Source organism: Sparus aurata, chromosome 9, assembly GCF_900880675.1.
Source record: "Sparus aurata chromosome 9, fSpaAur1.1, whole genome shotgun sequence".
NCBI classification, from domain to species: Eukaryota; Metazoa; Chordata; class Actinopteri; order Spariformes; family Sparidae; genus Sparus; species Sparus aurata.
This window is the reverse complement of record NC_044195.1, coordinates 34,445,950-34,468,629: the sequence shown is the minus strand read 5'-3', so window position 1 is coordinate 34,468,629 and position 22,680 is coordinate 34,445,950. Positions and strand designations below refer to the sequence as shown.

The window sequence follows — 22,680 nt, the reverse complement described above, 5'->3', positions numbered from 1 at the left end:
TTTCACAAATATTGTACTCCACTACATTTATAGTGAGTTACTCGTCACATGTTGTCTATATTTCTACTTCACCACATGTTTGAGGCAGATGTTGTACTTTTTTACTTCATTACATTCATCAGATAGCTTTAGTTACAATGATAATTATAATGATTCTTAAAAGTAGGTAAAAGTCTTCAGTGGCTCTGCAAGTAATCTGATAAAGTACAACAGTGTTGTAGGAGCGATGCACGACCAGCGATGCCTACATTACCCACAATGCAACTCACTGTTGAGACACATCGGTAGAGGTTATTATTGTTATCATCCGGCTCGTCAGTTGGATCCATCAAGTGTTTCTGATTTGATTTAAAGTAGACTTTGATTATAGAAGACAGCAGAACTTTGTGATCATAAATCTGCAGAATATCAGTTTATTGTTGTTTTTCTGTCAGATCAATTCAAGTCCATTAAAGTAAAATCAGTCGCACAACTCTTCTTCACCACAACTCGTTTTATTCACAGGATTTTCTCGACATCTGGAGATTCAACAGCTTGTCAATGAGATCAGTTACAGGACAGAATCACAGAAACACTTCACAGAGATCATCACACACTATAGTGGTTTACACCGACATGTTACACTTATTCAGACATTTCTTAAGTTTAACTTTTAGTGGACAGAAACTTTGACCACCTCAATGTTCGTTAAAAAGTTAGAAGAAGAGTCAGAGAATATATTTTGCCATAAAGCAGGATTATAAACTTCAGTATGATCGACTTCACAGTCACTAACAGTCTTCTTCTGAGCTGCTCCTCAGCGTTTGGACCGGTCAGTGGTCCGGCAGAAGACAGTCAGCAGAACCTTCTTTATGCAGCAGCGTGGCCAAGGTGTCACCTGAGAGTTCAGGTGGTGCAGCTCCAACATCCTGGACTTTGAGGAGGAAGTACGACTGCAGACAAAGAGACGGAGATGGTCAGGCTTCATGATCGGGTAAACAGAGAGTTACCGTTAGCTCAGTTAGCTCAGTTAGCCATGCATCTAGCAGGTCACGGCCAGAGCTAGTTGGTTAGCATGCTAATCATGCTGAGTGTAAAGAATAACTCTGGTGTTATATTTTTATAATTGTCAACAAATTTCACGAAAAGACCAAAACCAACAACACGACTTCCTGTCTGTCTGCGGTGCCGAGCTTCCGGGCCGGGCTGCACCAACAAGATTCATTTAATCTAAAATAAAACTCAGTTTAAAATCAGTAAATCCAGGTTTTATTTCCAGTAACTTCAAACTGTAGTTTCTAGTTTCAGTGCTGAATTAAATGTAATCCAGTTTTAGAGAAACTGTTTGAATCTGTCTTCATTTTTAAGATTTGGTTCAACAGAATTTAAAACTTAATCAGGTTTAAAAGTAAATATAATTAAAATAGGGTTAGTAATCCACCTAAAACCCTTTAAAATGTATTCAAACAGGAGGAAAGTGTTTGTTGGACTATTTTCAGTGATGGATGAATCCACATTGGCGTATCAGTGGCAGTGTGTGTGTGTGTGTGTGTGTGTGTGTGTGTGTGTGTGTGTGAGATCAGGCTGTGAGACACTCGGTACCTGTCAGGAGCTCGGGTCACTGCTGGTTCTGGTCTGTGCTTGAGATTTGTTGAATAAAAGAAAAATATAAAAACGTCACCAGACTGAAACCTCGAAGGCGGCGGCGTCACATCGCTCTGTCGTTCGTCTGACAGTCCAGAACTAAAAGATACTGAATTCACGATGATGGTTCACAGAAAATCTTCACACAGGAGAAACGTTTCACGTCTTGGTCGGGTCTGAAACACATTCATGATTCTCGGAGGATAAATTCTTTATCTTAAACTTTAACGATCCTCCGATCTTCAACAGCACCATCATCAGGTCAGGTTTCAGTTTGTTCGGCACAATTAATATAAAAGGTGAATTCTCTAAATAACAGTTATTGGACGGGATCAATACAGCAAAGTGACAACAGATCCGTGCAGCTTCGGGTTGTGAAGACAGAACCAGACGTTGAGACAAACGTGGATATTTACTCCGAGATGTCGGGACGTTTTCCAGCCGTGTTTGTTGAAAAGGCAGCTAAGACTTGTTGCTAACCATAAAACCTTCCTGCATTTTGTCTTGTTTTGTTGTTTCAGACCCCGTTTTTCTCCTTTCTATTCTCTTGTGAGTACTCTAGTACTGGATAGTAATTGGAGTACTTGGACGTGGAACTAACTTGAAAACTCAGCCTCAGATTCACCTTGCCTTCAGTGTTTGTATGCAAACGTTAGCATGCTTACATGCAACAAATGTTAGCTTCGCCATTGTAAGCCTGTTAGCTTGCTGATGTTAGCACTTAGCTCAAAGAACCACTGTGCCTCTAATTAATCACTATGATCACGTGATTAGCACGTGGACGTCGGAGTCACAGGAGCACACAGAGTATTTAACCTAAAGATGAATGAGTGATTGTTGGAGCCGCAGCACACAGTCGGATCTGTTACCAGCGTTGTCGGGAGGCGTCGTCGGAGTCCTCTGACGCTCAGCTGACCGCTGCAGACGAACGATCCGATGAGGAGGAGGAGGAGGAGCAGAGCGCAGAAGGCCCCCAGCAGGCCGTAGACCACGGACACTGAAACAGGAGGACGGCAACAGATATCAGATCACAGATCCAGCTGAGGATCTTCCAGCTGCACGAATCTCTGAGAGGAACCGTTAACATTCAAAAGAAGTTCCTCTTTCTGCCAGCAGCACAGAGGAACAGCAGCTGACTCCTGTTTTTGAACCACAGAACAACAAAGATCATCGATCACAGTGAGCCGTGACGTACGTGAGTGCGATGGCGGCGGGCTGGTGAAGGCGCAGTGGGCGTCGCTGGGCCCCGAGTTGTCGTTGAAGAGCGTTTTCACAGTCACGGTCACGCAGTACTCCACGCCTCGCTGCAGGTACGGGATCTCCACCTCCTCCTCGTACGGCCGAGTCAGGATGAACTGCAACACAAAAACACAAACCGGGTCACACAGAGCGTTCAACAAACCGAGGCAACAGAACCGGACATCTCTGATGAGACGTCAGGACGTTTTCCAGCCGTGATTTATTTGACGAGATGTCCGAACAACATCCAGCTCCGTGTACGCCGATAGAACAGATAATTTTGACTGGATGTTGGGACACAAAACCAGATTTATTAGACGAGACAGAAAGACGTTTTTCTGCAGTGCTGGATCAGTCTGTGTTAATCTCGATGACTCATCGGGACATTTTCCAGCGGTTCTCGCGGCACCAAAACCAAATATTTTCAACAAGATTTCAGGACATTTTCTAGCTTGGAGTGGCAAAAGAAAAGGACTTTTTTTTCACAGGAAATCAGGACATTTGCCTTCATGTTTATGCCGACAAAACCAAATATTTTCAACAAGACGTCGGGACATTTTCCAGCCACGTTTATGACGATTAACCAGATATTTAGATATTATATGAGAAGACATTCTGGGCTTTTTTAGATGTTTTTTAAACCAAGTAAGTAAATAAATATTCAGATGTCATTGTGGAAATGTGCTTTGTCTTGTTTATCTTGGATTTCTTCTGTGTCTTCATGTTGGAACAGTTGGAACAGCGATCTCTTCTCTTCTGTCTCCGTCGAGCTCTAACAGGTTCTTGTTATTCAAAGAAACTGTTACTGAAGTAAAGCTGCCTGACGCACGTCACTTCCTGTTTCTAGGTTCTTTACTTTCCTTCATCAGAACGAGCTCCAGGTGTTCACAGCAGGATAACAACATCATTTATGTTCCCTGAATGTCACAATGAAAGAAAAATTGCATCATAGTTGAGATTTTTTGTACAATCAGTCTCATTTTCTCCAGAAGTGTTGGAGGTCCGATCAGTCGTGTGCAGCGAGACGACTGATGCGTTCAGGCCGAGCGTTTCCTCGAACACATGCAGGCGAGCGGAGTCTCTGAGAGGAAGACGTGGGTTAAAAACTGAAAAACCACAAAGTGAAAAACAGATCAGCCTCCACACGAGCTCCTCTACAGACTCACATCCACCTCTCAGAAGAGAAAGAAACGACGTTTGTGGCTTCGCTGTTTTGATTTCTCCACATTCACCTTGTTTCAGATCTTGGAAACACGCAAATGGAGAAGAAAACGAAACAAAAACTGCAGGAATTCACTGATTTCTTCTCGTATCTCCCAAAAATGACGATCAGCTTTCAGATTTGGTGTTTTTGGTGTGTTTTTTTTCTAACTTTGATGACATTTAAAAAACATACAACAAATTAAAAACACGTGAATCATATAAAAAGGCTGAAACGTGATACGTGAAACGTTCATACTCGTCTACGTTGACGCCTGCTCACAAAATAAACAAAGTAAAATGACATTTTGACCTCAATGAATCATACAAAGCATCATTTGTGTTCGAGCAACGAGTAAACTCAAAGTAAAAGACGTGTGACGGCTGCTGATCCAAACATCCGGACTCCACAAGACTAGCATTACACTGGACCTCACTGATTAAATTACCCACAATCCATTGCATATGCATGTGTAAACTGGACTCTGTTACGTGAGTCTTGTGTAGAAATAATATCCAACCACGTCATGATACAGACTGTAGAGCTCATCAGAGTCGTCTGTCAGCCGCTTACGTTCGGCCTTGACGTGATGACGGTCAAATGGACCATGTGAACAGAACGTGGGCGGGTTTAAAGGTCCGGTGTGCAGAGTGCAGACGACCGAGCAGCCCGTGTCGAACCCAGAAAACCGTGAATCCTCCTCTCTGGAGCCGAGCAGCAGGGTTTGGACTCGACAACAGCGAGATTCACAGTTTAGTGTTAGGGCGTCTACACAGCTCACCTGCTCCAGCAGGTAACATGTATACTGCAGCGAGTCCTCAGCAATGAGCCGGGCTCGAGTCCAGTCTTCCTCTTTCCCAACCCGCTGACCCGTCTGACCCGTCTGACCCCGTCAGATTAAAGCTCAGAGAACAAAGTGGACATTAGGTTGGTTTGGTGTCTTTGGAGCAAAATGAGAAGCTACTGTGACTTCAGCTCGTTAAGTTCTGCTCTCAGTTGTGTAACGACCCAGCTTTCAGTACCGGATCATAAATTACACGTCAGCTCTTTGTCAACATTTGGGAATCTTGCTGAAATCATCGCCTGAAGGGAAGTTTCGCTTCAGACTCACACCGAGAGAGAAGGAGAGCTGGATGTGTTGTAATGTTCTTTAATTGAACTTTTGATAAACACATGACATGAAACAGAAACTCGCTCTCTTCCTGTGAGAGTTTACAGGTTCTACTAACCTGTAAACTCAAGCAGCCACAGTTAAAGCCACAGTGAGGAGGAAACAACCTCAGAGACAGGAAACAAACAGCTTCAGGTCGACACCTCAGTGTGTCGTGTGGTCGTCAGCACTTTGAAACATCGTGTTGTGTAGTTTGATTCTCTACGAGTCTGAGAAACACCAACAGTCAAATAATACGTTAACGTCCGTCTGAGCCGGGGTCAGAAACCAGAACACAGCCGAGTCACCAGAACAAAACCGTGTTGTTTGTTCTTAATGCAAATCACATCAAGTTCATGTTACATGTATATGAGGTCTGAGCAGACAGAACCAGACAGAACCAGACAGAGACGCTGTGTGAGGCTGCGTTTCAACATCTGATCGGGAAACAACTTGATATTTTCCAGCCGCGTTCCCAAAGACAAGCTGGATGTTTCTAAAAAGACGGAATCAAACGTCTTTGGCGAGACTTTTGGACGTTTTACTGCCAACAGAACCCGATGTTTCTGCAAGACATCAGGATGTTTTCAATTGCTTTTGTGGCGACAAAACTGGATCTATATTTATCAGGACTTACACATTTTTAGCCACATTTCTGACATCAACAATATTTTTTTTTTAACAAGACGTCGGGACATTTTGAGCGGCGTCGTGGCAACTGAACAGGACATTTTCAACTCGATTTGTGGCGACAAAACTGGGCATTTTTTAAAAGACTTCTGCTCTGTTTGTTGTGACAAAAAATTATATTTTTATCACCACGTCGGAACATTTTCTGGTCCTATTTGTGGAGACAGAACCAGGTATTTTAAACATCATGTCAAGGTGTTTTTTTGTGCACAAACCTGACCAGATGATGAAGAGACATCACACACAGTTTAGGACTCGTACCTGTGCACCGTCCCTGGTCCTCTTCACATTGATGACCAGGTCCATGGAGAGGCCGATCTGCTGCGTCCAGATGGAAGGACGGACCCGCAGCAGCAAACAGTTCCCACAGCCGGACACGACCACGTCAGGAGGTCCCAACACAGCTGCGAGGAGAAAAGGTGATCACGGTTCCTCATTAATACTTTAGTGTTAGTGTTTAGTGTACTTTAGTGTTTACAGGATCTGGATGAGACCAAAGTGTGTTTGTTGGTGTCTCACTGTCTGACAGAGGATGGAACGCCGACGACACGGTCCAGCTGGACGTCTGTCCGGCTGTGAAGGCCCGGACTCGGGCTCTGAACTGTTCCAAAGGGTCTTTGAACACTCGCGTCAGATTACACGTCTGTCCAGCCGTCAGTGCCGAACAGGCGGCCACCGCTTTCCACGACTTCTTACTCCAGAGGGAAAGAAAACAGAGACACACTGATGATGGAGAACGACAAACCACGTCTTCCAGCAGGTGAAAGGTCGCTGCAGAGCGGCGAGAAAACTACGACAGCTGGTTGTAAAGGCAACTGGTTGGACCGGATGAGTCACACTGATAGGAGGAAATCATACGTGTTTATGAGTCGCTGTTACTGAAAAAGGAAAGTGTCGACTCAGACAGTTCAGACAAGTCTCAGAAACAAAAATGAAACTGATGAAATTCTGTGCAGATTAAAGAATTCTTGTTTCTGACACATCCGGCAGAAAACGTTTCAGCTCGGTGCTGGCGCTGGTGAAGCTCATGTTTGGGTTTATAGATGGATACAAATAAGATCTGGTGGATTATGGTCCAGATTTTTTGGTGTTCGGTTCCCGAGCAGCATCATTATTATTATCGAAATATTAAACATGAAAATATGAGACGTCTTTTGATTCAATTGACCAGTTAGTTCCAGAAATATCTCGACAGCTACAGGATGGATTAAGATTGAGTTCTGTCCAGACATTCCTGGTTCCCAGAGGATTAACTGAGCTGATAAATGAACTTTTATTGTCGCGATCGACAAGTCAGACTTTGAGCAGCTGTTGGGTGGATTTTCACAAATTTGCAAAAACATTTCCATCAGCCTCAGCTGCACTTTTGTTGGCGCTACTTACCAAATGTTAGCTACAGTAAGACGGTAACAAGATAAATTGTACCCAGCACTCTTTAACAGACTCTGGTAAAAGTAGAAGTACTGATTCAGCTTGTTTACTCCAGTAAAGTAATAGATTACAGGCTCTGACATGTACTCAGAGTATCAGAGTAAAAAGTCTCCCTCTGAAGGACATTTGTGCTCAAAGCTAACTGAAGCTCACGTCATATTAATAGAATTCAAAGACTATTAAAGTTAAAGGTAGAATCAGTAGGATTTGTCCCAGCTGTTTCTGAACGCACCACAAAGACAGTTGATTGTTGAGTCTCATTCCCAGGACGTCAAATAGACACATGTTGGGTTGGTAAAGCGTCCCGAGCAGCAACAAAGAGAGAAAATCAGAAACTCTCTGCAGATACGAGACACTAACACGCCTTTTCTCCACATTCCAGTCTCCCTCTCTGTCTGTTTACGCCTTCTTACGGCTTTTACGTCTTTGTCTCGTCTCGCTGCGTCTGCCGTGCGTGATGTGCTCTGATTGGTCCACACCAGTCTTGATAATAATTCACCTCAAGTGCATCAAACTAAAGCAACGAGCCTGTTGTGACATTAAGGTGGAAACATCAGATATATTATAGATCTGCAGACGTCAGACGTCCCTGCAGCTGATGAATAATTGAGAATTACACATTTAGATTTGAGCGTTTTTCTATTTCAAACTGTTGCAACATCGATCGAAGGAAACTTATCAGTGCACATTAACGCAGGATTTAAACTCCTCGTCTCCGTCTCTGTTACTCACAAGAAGCTCGTCCTGAATCCTGAACCTCCGTCTTTTCTTAATGTGAACTTGAGTTTCTGGTCGACTGCAGAACCTTTTTTAGACCTTACTACATCTCAGTTCTTGTTAAATTCTGAGACAACACAGTGAATTAACATCATTCCTGCAGTTTGACTTCTTCTGGGTTTTCTGTCTTCTTCAGTGACACAGATCTCACGATGTATCATTAGATGATCGTCTCACTGTATCGTGATAAAATCGTCATCGTGGGCAAACTGTCGTGAATCGTATCGTACGAGGAGTCCCACAGGTGTGTTCTTTAAATCAGGTGCAGCATGATGTCACTGATTAGTTAGAGCTGCAGCTAATGATCATTTTCATTATCAATTATCAGCTATTAAATGTCAAAAAAGTGCTCATCACTGTCATATCGCTTCTTTTGAAACCGAACAGTCCAAAACACAAAAACTCTTTGTTTACTGATGAAGAAAAGCTGCAAATCATCACATTTAAGAAGCTGGAACCAAATTAATGACAGAAGACCTAAAATTAGAGACAATTTCAGTATTCAGTGAGATTAAACCAGATCTAAAAAGCCCAAAGTGACGTCTTTGAATCGCTTCTTTTAGTCCAAAACCTCCCAAAAACTCTTCATTAATTATCAGAAGTGATGAAGAAAAAGCAGCAAATCGTCACATTGAAGGATCTGGAACCAAACACTCATCGAGATTTCTGCTTTAGAAAAAATGACTCAAACGATTCATCGATTATCAAAAATGGTTGGTGACCTAGTTTTTCAAGAAATGAAAGTCAGTCTGAGTGATTTCATCTGGAGTGAAGCCAAACCACAGTGAGTCAATCTTTGTGGATTTTCCCAGAGAAATCAGTGCATCTGTCTGAAACCTTCTCACACTTCTGCTCTCTGACTCGAGTACCTGAGACGGACGACCTGGACCTCGAAGCGGCTGCTGTCGGGGCTGTCGGCGCCGGGCAGGAAGCTGAGCGTGTGCTCCATGTTGAAGGAGGAGATGGAGACGTTGGATGGAGCCGGGAGGGAAACGCTGACTGCTGCAGAGGAGAAGAAGAAGAAAATCAACTTTTAAAACCCAATAATTTGAAACATCTGTCTTCTGCAGCTCTGAACTCTTCAATCTAAACATTTCCTGCAGGTGAACAACAGCTGAGTGAGTTTAACACACAACACACACACACACACGACATATGTACAGTCCAAAGGTGTAAAACCTCCTCCTGCAAACCTTCAGTCCAGGGAGCATTACCAAGGTGCATCTGCTGAAGAAGAAGGAGTAGAAGGATCACCAGCCTCATCTTCCCTCCATGCAGTCACTCGCAGTTCAACGTCTCTTACGCAAAGCTGGCAAATGTTTTTAAGGTTTGAGCACACAACATATAGAGTGCTGGGAGGGAGCAGGGGCTGAGAGAGGGGGTTGGGACGTGAACACGATTGTTATCATGTCGCTGGCTGAGTTTCTGTTTCCCCAGAAGTCTCCTCCCTGTGTGAGCTTTACACTGCAAATCCTGCGTTTCAGCGTCACAGCTGTCGCAGGAGCCGGACAGAAGACTGGTTTCTGATCTGTGGGGAGTTTTTCTCTGCTGGTTTTTGTGGGTTTTTATTTTGGTAAGCTTGAAAAAAAAGACTTTACAGGAATAATGCAACAGATACAAAGACTTACAGAGTGTAGAATGTGGCTTTATTTGTTGGATTAGGTTGTATGATTGTTACAGCGAGTATAAAAAGATACAAACATGTCGTTAACTTGTCTGATTATGTCGTTTACATACAGTTACATGTGTTTACTTGACTGTCCTGTAGCTTTAGATAAGACTGTACGCTGAACAGGACAATAAAATATGGAAAACATGACATGATACTGTAACACTGATGCATTAATATTAAATATAACAGTCACAATGCAGACGTGATTCTCATGTGGAGTGAAATGTGAGATAATGATTGTATAAAAAACAGTCAGAGTTAAAGGTGTTTCTGTTTGCTACAGAAATATTAATATTAATATCTTGATTCATGTTTAGCGTGTCGATTATTTCTGCCAGAGTCAGAAGTTTTATCTGACGACTCTTCAGAAAACAAAGATATTCAGTCTGAAGATGATGAGGGATGCTGGTAAACATCTTTTTGAGTTCTGACTCTTTTCTTTGGCTTTAATTCTGAGTTTTAACTCAGAATATTAATGTTAAAGTTCAACATTTTGAGATTAAACTCTCTTTGTGGTTGGAAAAAAAAAACGCCAAAAAAGTGTTTTCCAGTGGCATGATCATCTTCTGTACACAGAAACTGGAGCCAGATGCAAAAGATTGATCTTAAATTAATCAAAATATAAAAGATTGTTAACGATTAATTTGCTGTTGAGTGAGCAGCGAGAAGTTTCAGCTCTCGTTACAACCTCCAGCTGAAGAGTTAAAGGTGCACCGTGTGAGGATTTTAATTTCATCGTTAGTGAAGGTGTCTTTGTGTTTGGCAGAGACAGCGACTGAAGTTAGCATGCTAACAGCTAGCAGCAGCCCGACGGCTAACTGAGCTAACGGCAGCTACCGTCAGCAGCAGTTAGCGGTTACTCCAGGATGAATTCGACAGGTGACCAGTTCTCACATGTTGCACCTTTAAGTACAGACACACATAAACCCACATTTTATAAAAGCAGCACAGTACTCAACACGTGGACCCTTTTGGGAGACGACTGATCAAACAAAACTGATTTCACAAACTCAGTTCTCAGCGCACGATGAAGAAAAATAAAATGAAAATTAAATTCTGCCTTAAAAAAAAGCTGTCAAACATCAGAAGAGCAGGAACAACTAGGTGTTGTGAGGGTGACATCTGCTGCTCGGGCTGCGTCTAACAATCACTGTCATTATCATCAATCTGCTGATTATCTTCAACATTGATCTGATATTTGTTTGGTCAAAATTTCCTCAAAGTGACGTCTTCAAACTGTTTCAGTTCGAAACACCTAAACTCCTCATTCACTTTCAGAAACGACAAAGAAAAGCTGCAAAGAAGCTGAACGAGACAATGTTTGACATAAAATGATTGGCAACGACATTCTCTTCAATGTACCGGACAGACATGTTGGGCTGTGTGGCCAATAAAACTACAGAAACAGTCCAGTGGTGTGAAGCTATTAACAGAAAATTACCAGAATTCCTGTAAATTAATGCCCTAAGATTCCCAGGAATAATTCCCTGCATGCATCTACAGGAAGATAAAAGGAAGTTGCTCCCTGATCAGAACATCACAGCCGGTCCAGAAGTTTGAAACCACTTCAACGTATTTTAATTTCATGACATCAGCTCCACAGTTTGAGTGGAAATCTTTGAAACGTGTCCGTGAACTTCAGAATATCTCAGAATCTGAAGGCACTCGAGCTGGTACGGACTCCACAATCCCACCTCGATCCGACAGCGTTCTCGGACCATTCGTTTGTCTTCAGGTCGCTCTGGGAAATCTCTGAGGTGTTCGTGGAGTCCGTGCCAGGTTGAGCGTCCCGCTGTTCTCTTATTATTATTATTCTTATTATGTGTTTGGTTGTTAAATGTTCCAACTGATCGGAAAAAATAAAGCTACACATTTGTTGGCAGCAGTTCATGTCTTCAAGTTCTCGTCTTTTCATTAGTTCATAGATCAGCTGATGGTTTATAAATGTGATAAAGCTCCGTCACGTTTTAAATCTATTACACCAAAACTTGACTTATAATAAACAAAAAATAATCACAAACTGTGTCACAATACGAGGGCAAACATCACGCTGAGATATTCTGAGATTCATTTTTCAAACATTTGACTTTTCATTCAAACTGTTGATATTATAAAAACATAATTACATTAGAAACAAATGTAAATCATGAGTATTTTTCCGAGTGGTCTCTGACTTCTGGAGCGACAGCTGTGATGTTTTTAGAGGAAGCTCAGACGTCAAAACACATACAGTAACATGATTCACAGTTTATGATGTGGAGGGGAATTAATTGGGCCTCGTGCAAGAACATTCTAATATCTTTATAATAAATCGCCTGTAAACGGCCGTACAGAAGCTGCCTGTTCTCCTGCTGAAGGGCGAGTTTCAGAAAATGCAGCCAGCAGGAAAACTAAGGATGCCGGCAGAGAAACAAACATGTAGCAGCTTTCAGCAACGACGTCTGAGAGCGACCTGCAGCCGACTGACGGCCCGCTGCTCCAAACTACAAACATTTCATCAGAGAGAATGTGAGAATATTACGAGCTTCCAGTGTCTCGACTCAGTTAATGGAGAGGAACGCTGCCTCGTGTGTCCGTCTCCAACACTGGGTTTTAAACACATTACAAAATCCTAAAGAACACCAAGACTTCTATTTCAAGTTCTGTAAGACACGTGGAGGTGGACGCCTCATATATCCACAGTCATCTTCTTCATCTTCCTCCTCCTCCTCCTCTTCTTCTTCATCCTCCTCGTCGACATCGCATGATTTCAATGCAACTTCCTCCTCAGCGTCCTGTGTTTGTGCAGGCAGGATTGCAGAAATCTCATCATGTAATTCGTCCTCCTCGTCCTCCTCCTCCTCCTCCTCCTGCTCATCATCATCATGTCTGCCAAAGGTTAATGTGAGGAGGTTAACATCCTGACCCTCCTCCTCCTTCTCCCCCTCCTCCTCCTCCCCCTCCTCCTCCTTATTTGGTTCGCTCCCTCCAGTCAAACTGTCTGCAGGAGGATCTGAAACACACTCTGGCAGAGGCTCAGAGTGTGACGATGTGTGTGTCGGGGAGTCTGACGTTTGGTTTGAGGAGAATCCTGACGTCGTTTCAGGCGCTCGAGGCAAAGGAGCCGCCAAACACGATGAAGACGAAGAGGAGGAAGAGACGAGGTTAGTGCCCACCTGCAGTTTATAACCTCCTCTGCCGCTGCTCTCCTCGTCGCTCTCCTCGTCGCTGTCCTCTGACAGAGTCTGTTTGCTGCCGTTCTTGCCAGAAGAGGGCGGTGTTGGTTTGAGGTTCAGGAGGGACGACAGGGACGTGCAGCGTGGAGAGACGACCAGAACCTCGTCCAGGTGATGGATGGACGTCTGAGACACACAGACGGAGACACAGGGAGTGTTTAATCAGCCGCAGAGCAGATATTCAACAGACAGAAACAACAAACTGTTCATGAATCCATCAGTCAGTAGAAAACAAACTGAGACTATCAGTGTCTGAGTCCTTCATCAACGCTGTCACCACTCTGCACTTCCTGGTTATAACATGTAAACAGAAAATATTTAGGTTTTGTTATTCTTATTTTAAGACACACGTCTCTCTGAGTTGGACGGCTGCAGGCATTAGCTTCAGGTGAGAACGGCTAATGTGGTTAGCAGCTGTTGTGAGTCACAAGTCACAAACAGCACGAGTCTCGTCATGTTCTTAAAATCTGACACCAAAATGTCTGCTTTCAAAATGCTGTGTGATTTTTCTTTTGTATCACCGGCTGCTGATCTGTGCCTCCCTCTGATATTAATCTAGATGATACAAGTCAAAGTAAGAAGCGTTGTGATGTCACTTAACAACTTTATTTATCAGCTGATGCCAAAAAAATCAACAATCCACAGAAGCTTCTATCTCTGGATTACGTTCCGTATCCACGTTGACATTGTGACGCATCTTATATCGAGAAATGTCGACACCTCTGCTAACTGAAGGCACGCAACTCGCAATTATTCTCATCATTTATTTATTGTTACATGAAAAAACACCAAAGTCAATTCAGTTGTTGAATTTGTTGATGTTGAGTTCAAAACTCCAAAGATATTCAGTCAATATTATAATAATATAAGACAAAGGAAAACAGCAAATTCTCATATTTGTGAAGCTCAAAATGACCTTAAAGTCCAGTGTTTATTACATTATCATCACGTGAAAGTAAGAATCATTGTGCTTCCACTTTCTTACCGCCGTCGGCTACAACATTCAAACCACTAACCGTCAGAAACATTCATCCACTGGTTATAATTCAATGTGTTCTGCTGGGAAACCTTGTGGACAGGAGGATCGTGACTAAGAGCTCCAGGTATCGACCGGGCCTTGAATTCCTCAGATCCCAATCCAATTAATCATATGTGGGACTCGTCAGAACAAGTCTGATCCACGGAGGCCCGACCTCGCCCTCCGAAGGATTCTGGGGATCCAACAGCAGAGGACTCGTGTCCACACAGACACATGCTGCTGTCAGTGTTTGTTTCATAGTGAGCATCACCCATTTAGAATTTATAAATATTCATTAAATGTTGGTCCACATCAGAGACGCTTCATCAGACTGGACGCTCGTCTGACCTGAACTTATCTCGCCGTTCACACTTGTTCACATGAAGCTGTGTATCTTCTACATGCTATCAGGCAACAACACATTTCCCTACAGTGGAAATGTTGCTGAATCACATTAAAGGAAGCGAGAGTCCACAGAGTGCTCGCTGGAAAAGAAACCAGCCTGCAGCCTGAAGTCCCCTCGAGCAGTTACATGATGTGTTGGCCACATACAGATCCTGTGTGAGGGGGAAGCCCCTCCACGTCTCGCTGTCACTCCGGCTGACTCCAGGCAGTCGCTAGCAGAACACGAAACCGCATCTTAGTTCATAAAAAAGCGTGTTCAAATCCCCCTCGCATGAGACAAACAGCACAAATATTAAAAGGTTAACTATAACCGACACCCACACAGCCAGCAGCTCCTCCATCCCAGCAGCAGCAATAAAACAGAGACAGGGACTGAAATGAATTCGAGGTTTCAGAAGCTGCCAACTGATTAATGGTCTCAACCCCCTTTTTCCCCCCCGAGGTTCACAAGTTCAGTGTCACAACCCTTCAGACGTTAAAGCACCAGCCTTTTTCTCAGAATTCTGGGTTTCTTAGAATTTCCCAGAATTTAATAAAAAAAAGTTAAGAATTAAAAAAAAGTGAGAATTTTAAAAAAGTCAGAAAAAAAGTGAGAATAAAAAAAGTTTGAATTAAAAAAGTTTGAATTAAAAAAAGTGAGAATAATGAAAGTGAGAATTTAAAAAGTGAGAATAAAAAAATGAGAATTTAAAAAAAATCAGAAAAAAGTGATAATGAAAACGTGAGAATAAAGGAAGTGAGAATTTAAAAAAGTTAGAACAAAAAAAGTCAGAAAAAAGTGATAAAAAAAAGTGACAATAAAGAAAGTGAGAATTTTAAAAAGTTAGAAAAAAAGTGATAATAAAAAAGTCAGAAAAAAGTGAGAATAAAAGTTTGAATAAAAAAAGTGAGAATAAAGAAAGTGAGAATTTAAAAAGTGAGAATAAAAAAGTCAGAAAAAAGTGATAATAAAAAAGTCAGAAAAAAGTGATAATAAAAAAGTCAGAAAAAAGTGATAATAAAAAAAGTTTGAATAAAGAAAAGAGAGAATAAAAACATGAGAATTTAAAAAAGTAAAACAAAAGTGATAATAAAAAAGTGAGAATAAAAAAAGTCAGAATTTTTGAAAAAAAAAAAAAAGTATAAATTCTGTTTCAATCTCAGAATACTGGTTCTAAGTTTAAAGTCACAAAAAGCCAAAATAAAAATTAAAAAAAGTTAAATCTGGGAAAAAGTCTGAGCTCAAAATGTCCCTAAATTCTGTTCTGTATGAATGAGATCAGTATCTCATTCAAAAACATGTATGTTTACTTTATCTCCGTGTCTCTGTTCACCACCACTGTTTGTAGAACTTTGAACTGAGGTTCTGACAAACAGCAGAACTAAAGTACTGATTCCAGCAGTGACCCAGTAACAGGACACTGATCATCACTGGACTCAGTTCATCTCAACAGCGTCTGTGTTCAGTAATAATCCGTCTCCTCTGATATCTGACACTCTGAAGCAGAATCATCAGCGGTGTGATGTGACGAGGCAGAACGTCTCTGGATTACAGAAGTTCTGTCGTTGTAGCTGAAAGTTAAACTCAGTTTGCTTCGTGCACACAGTTATCGATGAACACGAACAATAACTGCTTTGTGGTTTTACAGAAAGCAGCTCTCGCTTGACTTTTTCTGAGTAAAGGAGCTGAAGCGGAAACACACAGATGTAGAGTGCAACCTTTCTCCATACTGACGGGTGAAGATGACGACCTGCAGTGCAGAGTTGATTGTAATGTATCTGTGTTTTACAGTTAAACGCAGACGTAATGCAGATATTTTGATGAGTGTAGCATCAACAGCACTCCTTCAGTTCGGTCCAGTCTTCTCCTCTTATCTCAGAACACGAAGCGAATACATCAACCATCAACCATCCTGCAGCAGGAGAGACAACGAGCTTTCTGCCTTCGTCTCTTTTCTTCTGTTGCCACAGATCGACCACAGCGATGGCACAGTGGTGCTGCATGTAAAACAAGTGTGTGTGTGAGTGTGTGTGTGTGTGAGTGTGAGTGTGAGTGTGAGTGTGTGTGTGTGTGTGTGTGTGTGTTTCCGCCTGCAGTTCTTTCCTGTTACTTTACCAAGAAAAAGTGAAGCGGCAGCTGCTTTTCTGTCAAACCAAACATGTAACAGTGCGCTTATTGTTCGTATAAACACAAAGCAAACTGGATCTACTTTATGTTTCTGCATCAGAGCTCTGATTTAAAGTCTCACATGTTCTCTTGTCTTTATGATGTAGTCATTCTGCCTCAACACATCACACCACAGATTTCAGAACTTGTGAGATGACAAGAGATCCGAAACCACAGAAACTCTTATTCAAATGTGTTTTACTCTCTAAACGCAGTTGACGAGAGCGCAGCTGAGAAAAGATGAAGTGATAAAATACAAACATGAAAACAGTCCAGGATGTTACACGTAACAACACATAATGCAGAGATCGGACTCTGTGATGCTCCGTGGATGATCTCTGGTTGAGTATTTCAGCTTCTCAAGCTTTTAAATGTGAGCCCGTGTACGAGGACCGGCTCGGTTGAAACAGAATAAGGCGTTCGTTCGGGCCAACAGTGATGGCATCGGACTGGGCAGCAGACTCTGCCTCCTCACCAGGGACCACACCAAGGAATGCAGTGACAGGGGCAGGGCTGGGTTTTCTTGTAGCGAATACACGAGAATGTCTCACAAACAGAAGATTAAAGATCGTACCAACGTTGGTCCGGACCAGAACTAGTGACAGAAGGAAGCCGGAGCCTGATGGCGTCCTGAACCGTAACTTGAATGCTGCATCCATCATGTTGGTCGTTGTCTTTGACACGGGTCCATGAAATATATTTTATAAAGATATAAAACACCCTGGATACTGTTATTACTGTTAACTTGTGTTTGATACAGTTTGTCCACAAGGAAAGTTGATTTAACTTGTTAAAAAAATTACCTCTTCTCCATCAAAAATCTGTGAATGAGCTGATAGTTCATTTAAAAGTCTGGCTGCAGGACGCAGACACGTCTTTTATAATCAGTTTGTTAACTCGGGGGCTTCTGGAGACATCTGGTGTCTCTTTAGTTGTTTCAACGTGTTAAATCAAGTCTCCAGCTTCTTCAGTTGTTTACTGTGTTTCGCTGTGAAGCTCCAGACAGTTTGTGCACTACGACACCTCACCTGACTTTTAAGAACATGAAGCGAGGAGCTGATGACTGGATTGACATTTTTCGGGGGAACTTCTCCTTCAACATTATAACGAACGCAGCGAATATTATAATTGCAGAGACGTGGATCATTTTCCAGTAATGACGGCTGACTAACTGTCCAGTTTCCATAAAAAGACAATAAAAGATGAAAATGGAAACTGTTTTTTTTAAAACCTAATGAACTCAGACTCATTCCTGCTGCTTGTTAACGCCTACAGCGTAAAACACGACAATACAATGAAAGTATGACTTACCAGGACGCGCGGCAGAGGCCTCCTCCTCAGACAGATGTAACCAGCAGAGAACAGCAGAGCCACGATGACCGCACCGATTATCACCAACAAACACAGCAGGGTGGAGATCAGCGCGTCTGCAGAGAGGACAGGAGGACAAAAACACTCATAAATTAACTGAAAACAACAACAAAAAACTAACCATGGAAACTGTTTGTTCTCATAATATTAACACTTTATTCCAGAAATGTTTAAACGTGTTTTTCCTGATTGTTTGTCACATCAGATAAAAAGCTTCTGCCAAACAATAAATGAAAAGATGAAATATTGATCCTGTGTGTAAGAGTTCAGAGAGTTTCTCCTCATTAACTACTTTATGTTTCTGGAGCATTAAAGACCTTTAATGTCATCATTTATCCTCGACTAATCTCGACTCACAGGAGAAATGCTCTGCTCATATTTTTACAGATTCCTCACAATCATACTTAGTTTTTATACTTATTTATAGTTGTTTACTGTTTTTATATTGCTTTTATTCTACATCCTGTGATGTTGCACTCTTGTTTGTTTGCTGAGTTAAAGAGATAATAAAGATATTCTGATTCTGATTCAATGCTCAAAAATCACATCAGTTTTCTGTCAACATCTTGCTATTAATCAACATTTACATTTAGATTCTGAATCCACCGCTCTTTTGGATTTATTCCCAAAAATGCAGTTACTAAGTTACATTATTAACGTGTCAAAGGCAAAAATCCACAGCAAGATATGATGAGAGATTTAAAATCGAGGCCTGTAAAGTGACGAGGTAACTCAAGGAACATGACAGTGACAAACACAGAGATCTGTACCTCGATTAAAGAGGCTCGGGCTGAGGTAACAGACCGGCTTGCTGTAGCTGGGCTCGTTCCGCACGCCGGCTGAGAAGCGGACGGAGACACAGTACTTTCTTCCAGGCAGCACATACTCCTTAAACTTCACTCTTTCCAGAGAATGGATGTCCTGAAGAGACACAAAGACAACGGAGAGACAAAATGACAAACTGCATTCATCTCAGAGATGCTCTCCTGCATCCAGGAGCCACAATCTGACATCAACACACTATATATTACATTTAAACTACAGAACAATAGCACAATATTAATGCTCAGAAAACACATTTTTTTCTCACACTGTCTGTCTGAACGCTCTTTAGGGAAGTCTGCATCATCAGACCTTTAAACTTGTTCATCACGATGGCATAAGTGAGTGAAACACCGTCTGTGAGTTCATGTACCTTCTTTTTTTCCCCTCCGTTGTACTGGAGCCTGAGTTTGTAATTCCGAGTGTTGTAAATGTCTCTGAGGTGCTCGACAGGACACTGAAGGTCCACACACAGGTATTCATCGCAGGGCGTCACAGAGAGCAGCGGCAGGTCCAGGTGAGCTGGAAGACACGTCGGACAGAAGAAACTCTTCAGTTACATAAACTGACATGTAATTAACGGCCACTACAAACATCTGGTGGATGTGATGAAGCAGTTCACTGAGGTGTCTGCTAATTAAAAACAGGCACTCAGGGTTTCTGCAGGTCTCAACAAGGTGAGTTTAAAACCTATTTCACATCCAACAAACAAACCCTGAGGCTGATTATTCCCTCATGTGTCGCATGTTGTGCTTCTGTTATGCTTCTCCTTAACCACAAAAACATCAGACCTCCTTCGTTAATGGAGATTAATCAAGTTGGAGCCTGTGTTGAAACAACAGAGTCCTGGTTGGCAGCTGAACCGGTTCTTTAATCACATATTTGCTGAGACAGCAGACAGGAGGATGAAGACAGCAGGTCCAATTCAAAGTGAATCCCTCTCCAGTATGTTCAGCACGGAGCCACTTACTGTCTCTGATGGGCTTAAAGTCGTTTAAGGTGCGAGAACTGGAATTCCATCCCTCCAGCCGGGCTGTAACTTTGGCAGTGTAGGTCACATCTCGGTTAGAGAAGGTTTCTGTCAGGTTGCAAACCAGCGGGTGTTGGACGTGCTGGCAGCCGTCCACTGGCAGAAAGGAGGTTCCCCTGCAGGAGCAGAGGAGAAAGACGGAAGCCTCAGAGGGTCAGAAGAGCCAACAAGTCCCAAAAGCAAATCTTCCTTCTCGATAACCAGAGAGAGGTCTGAGTGTGTGAATGTACGTGACCGTATGAAATGTGTGTTTAATGTTTACAACATGGATTAAAGGCTTTCATAGCAAACACTCTCATCTTTTACCTGAGTGGATTACCTCCACGCTACGGAAGCCCATTTCTGCCAATTAAAGAAGGTCAAACTGATGAAACTGACTTCATTTTGACTTTTTATTTCATAATTTGGATTTCTGCATGTTATTATTTTGATGTTACTTATGACTTTTATCTCATCATTTTTTACTTTTTCTTTATAATTTCGACCTTTATCCCATAATTGACCAAATTATCTCTATAATTTTGACTGTATATTGTCATATTTATAACTTACCATCTTATAATTTTGACTTTCACAATTTTCATTTATTCATCTCCTAATTCTGATTTTTATTTAACTCATAATGACTTTTACCTCACAATTTTTATTTTTTCCCTCAAAATTCTGACTTAATCTCCTAAATACGATTTTTTTATCCCATAATTACGAATGTTTTCATATCACTTTAAAATCTAATCTCACAATTTATTCTCTTATTTATGACTTTTTAGTCACACATAGTCATATTTCTGACTTTCATCACAAAATTCCAACTTTTTTAACCCTTATTTATGTCTGTTCATGGAAATTTAATTTTTTTCATCAAGTTTAATTTTCATCTTGCAAAATTATTTTTGGGATTTAAATTTCTGTGACATCTGGACGATATCTGATCCTTGCTAATAACTATAATAATATCTATATCACAGGTGTATTACATGGTGGTTTGTGCATTAACTCAGTTCATATCACCGCCACAAACACAGATGAAACCTACGTGTTTGTGTTCACAGCGTCCACGCTGTAGTAAACTCCTCGGGGTGTTCCTGGTCCAGGTTCCCATTTCAGCAGATGAATGAAGTTACTTGAGTTCAGCGTCACTTTGTCAGGCGAGGGGAGTTCACTCACAGCTGGAAAACAAACACACAACATGTTAAATCTGGTGATCTGACTCTCCGATGATCGTCACAGTAAGAACTTCTTCTATCTGTCGGTGTGACTGTGGACTGAGAAAGCAGCGAGCTAACCCGACATGTGAGCTGCTCCTCATCTACAGCTTCACACTACATTAGCTGCTACCAGCACAACATACCTATATCTTGAACTGAACTGTTTGAGGTTGAGTTGCATTGTGGGTAATGTGGTTTTAGTCTTTCCAAATGTTATCAGATCGAATGGCTCAAATTCTGACTGACAAACGAGTAATTTCTCAGGGATTGTGCATCATGTGACGATGTTACAACACTATGAACACCGGCTTCAAAGCCTGCTGCTCTTCCTTGAGGATTGGGATTGAAGTCTGTAGTCCTAAAACCCAGAAATCAACTCACATTTTTGCACATCCGGTTCCTTCGCCTCAAAGTCTCTGAGCTTTCTGAATGTGTTTAATGTTAAATGCGCTCAACATATTTACACGTCCTGTTCTACGACATAAAGTCCATCATTAAATGTCCCGCAGTTTAATTATAAAGCTCTTCCGTGTGTTAAAAGCAGCATATATTATTAATAATTGATCCATAATCGACTGTTAAGGCGGCCGAGTATTGATTAAAGAGATCAATTAAAGTGTGCATCCCTAATCGCTTCACCTCTCTATTGTCAGGTTGTGTTCTGAGGGGGGCAGCTTTCAGTGTGACTGTGGTCCAGTAGGTTATAATGACACCCATGTGACATCACCTGGCTGTGCACTCACCTGACAGGACCTGAGGCAGCCACGTGAACATCCAGATGAGAGCAGTCATGACATCCAGAGCATCTCTGCTGTAGAGCCATCAGCCCACCACTCTGCTGCTTTCACTTTCCCTACCAGCTGTCGGACATCACAAACCTGGAGACATCAGCACACATTACGTTACATTACGTTCACCATGTTGTCTGATAAACAGTTATTATAACGATAACATGTAATGTGGTGGATGTGGAGAGGGTTGGAAACTTCACACCACACTTGTTTTACAGTTACTCCCACACACATTATGGCACATTCCTGAACAAGACTGTCTTTCACTTTCACATTTTTCATATTACACTATCATTTTTCGATTTAAATCTTTATTCATGATCATTTTTACGCACCCAAACAACAAAACAACACGCCAAATTCCATTGAAGTGTAAAAATATTTGGCAACCCACCTGATTGTGACTCACATTTATACTAAGTAAGCTGCATCGATTCAGTTAGCTTAAAAACCTCCACTTTAAGAGGAAACAGTTTTGGCGGTCAGATAAACAATATCTGACTTTATTTCACCCACAAACTTACAATGTATTCGTGTTTCTCTCAAGACGTCTCCGGAAATCACCGCTAACTTAAGCTAACGGGCTAGCCTAGTTTCTGACAGCGCGCTAGCTAACAAGCTAGCAAGTTAACGGCTCCAAGATGTTCGAGTTCACGGCTACCTGTCGGGAGAAAGAGTTCCCATGTGTGTCCTCTGACTTCAGGCACAGGAACAACCTCAGGAGGACACTGTGAGGGTGAGGACACCACGGACCGACACCTGTGTGGACCGCACGGACCTGCAGCTGCGAGGACACACGTTAGACTGCCGTTACTCCTGCTGCCTTCACGGACCGCCAGGAAAATTGTGTTCCCAAATCCGACAGCGACGTTATTCATGGCGCGATGACTG

General features: G+C 42.1%; 2 protein-coding genes across 8 annotated transcripts; both read right to left on the bottom strand.

Annotated features, from left to right (window-relative positions):
* Window positions 1-478: 478 nt before the first annotated feature.
* On the bottom strand, window positions 479-13,075 carry LOC115588458 (interferon alpha/beta receptor 2-like). 7 transcript variants are annotated; one of them, XM_030429080.1, is made up of 8 exons: window positions 9,305-9,442; window positions 8,981-9,113; window positions 6,423-6,598; window positions 6,165-6,307; window positions 2,819-2,978; window positions 2,493-2,620; window positions 1,582-1,626; window positions 815-932 (listed from the first exon to the last, which is right to left on the bottom strand). In XM_030429080.1, exons 1-7 carry the CDS (start codon window positions 9,372-9,374, stop codon window positions 1,585-1,587), a joined length of 852 nt encoding a protein of 283 aa, XP_030284940.1. In that variant the 5' UTR covers window positions 9,375-9,442; the 3' UTR covers window positions 815-932; window positions 1,582-1,584. The 7 variants fall into 7 exon arrangements, with proteins under 7 accessions (XP_030284941.1, XP_030284942.1, XP_030284938.1 ...); XM_030429081.1 differs by lacking the exons at window positions 1,582-1,626; window positions 9,305-9,442 and adding an exon at window positions 12,939-13,075 and having other exon boundaries at window positions 479-932; XM_030429082.1 differs by lacking the exons at window positions 1,582-1,626; window positions 9,305-9,442 and adding an exon at window positions 12,939-13,072 and having other exon boundaries at window positions 479-932; window positions 8,981-9,110.
* On the bottom strand, window positions 9,736-22,644 carry LOC115588457 (interferon lambda receptor 1-like). Its single transcript, XM_030429074.1, has 8 exons — window positions 22,451-22,644; window positions 21,742-21,876; window positions 20,827-20,959; window positions 19,731-19,906; window positions 19,134-19,282; window positions 18,709-18,859; window positions 17,879-17,994; window positions 9,736-13,124 (listed from the first exon to the last, which is right to left on the bottom strand). Exons 2-8 carry the CDS (start codon window positions 21,788-21,790, stop codon window positions 12,414-12,416), a joined length of 1,485 nt encoding a protein of 494 aa, XP_030284934.1. The 5' UTR covers window positions 21,791-21,876; window positions 22,451-22,644; the 3' UTR covers window positions 9,736-12,413.
* Between the last annotated feature and the right edge of the window lie 36 nt (window positions 22,645-22,680).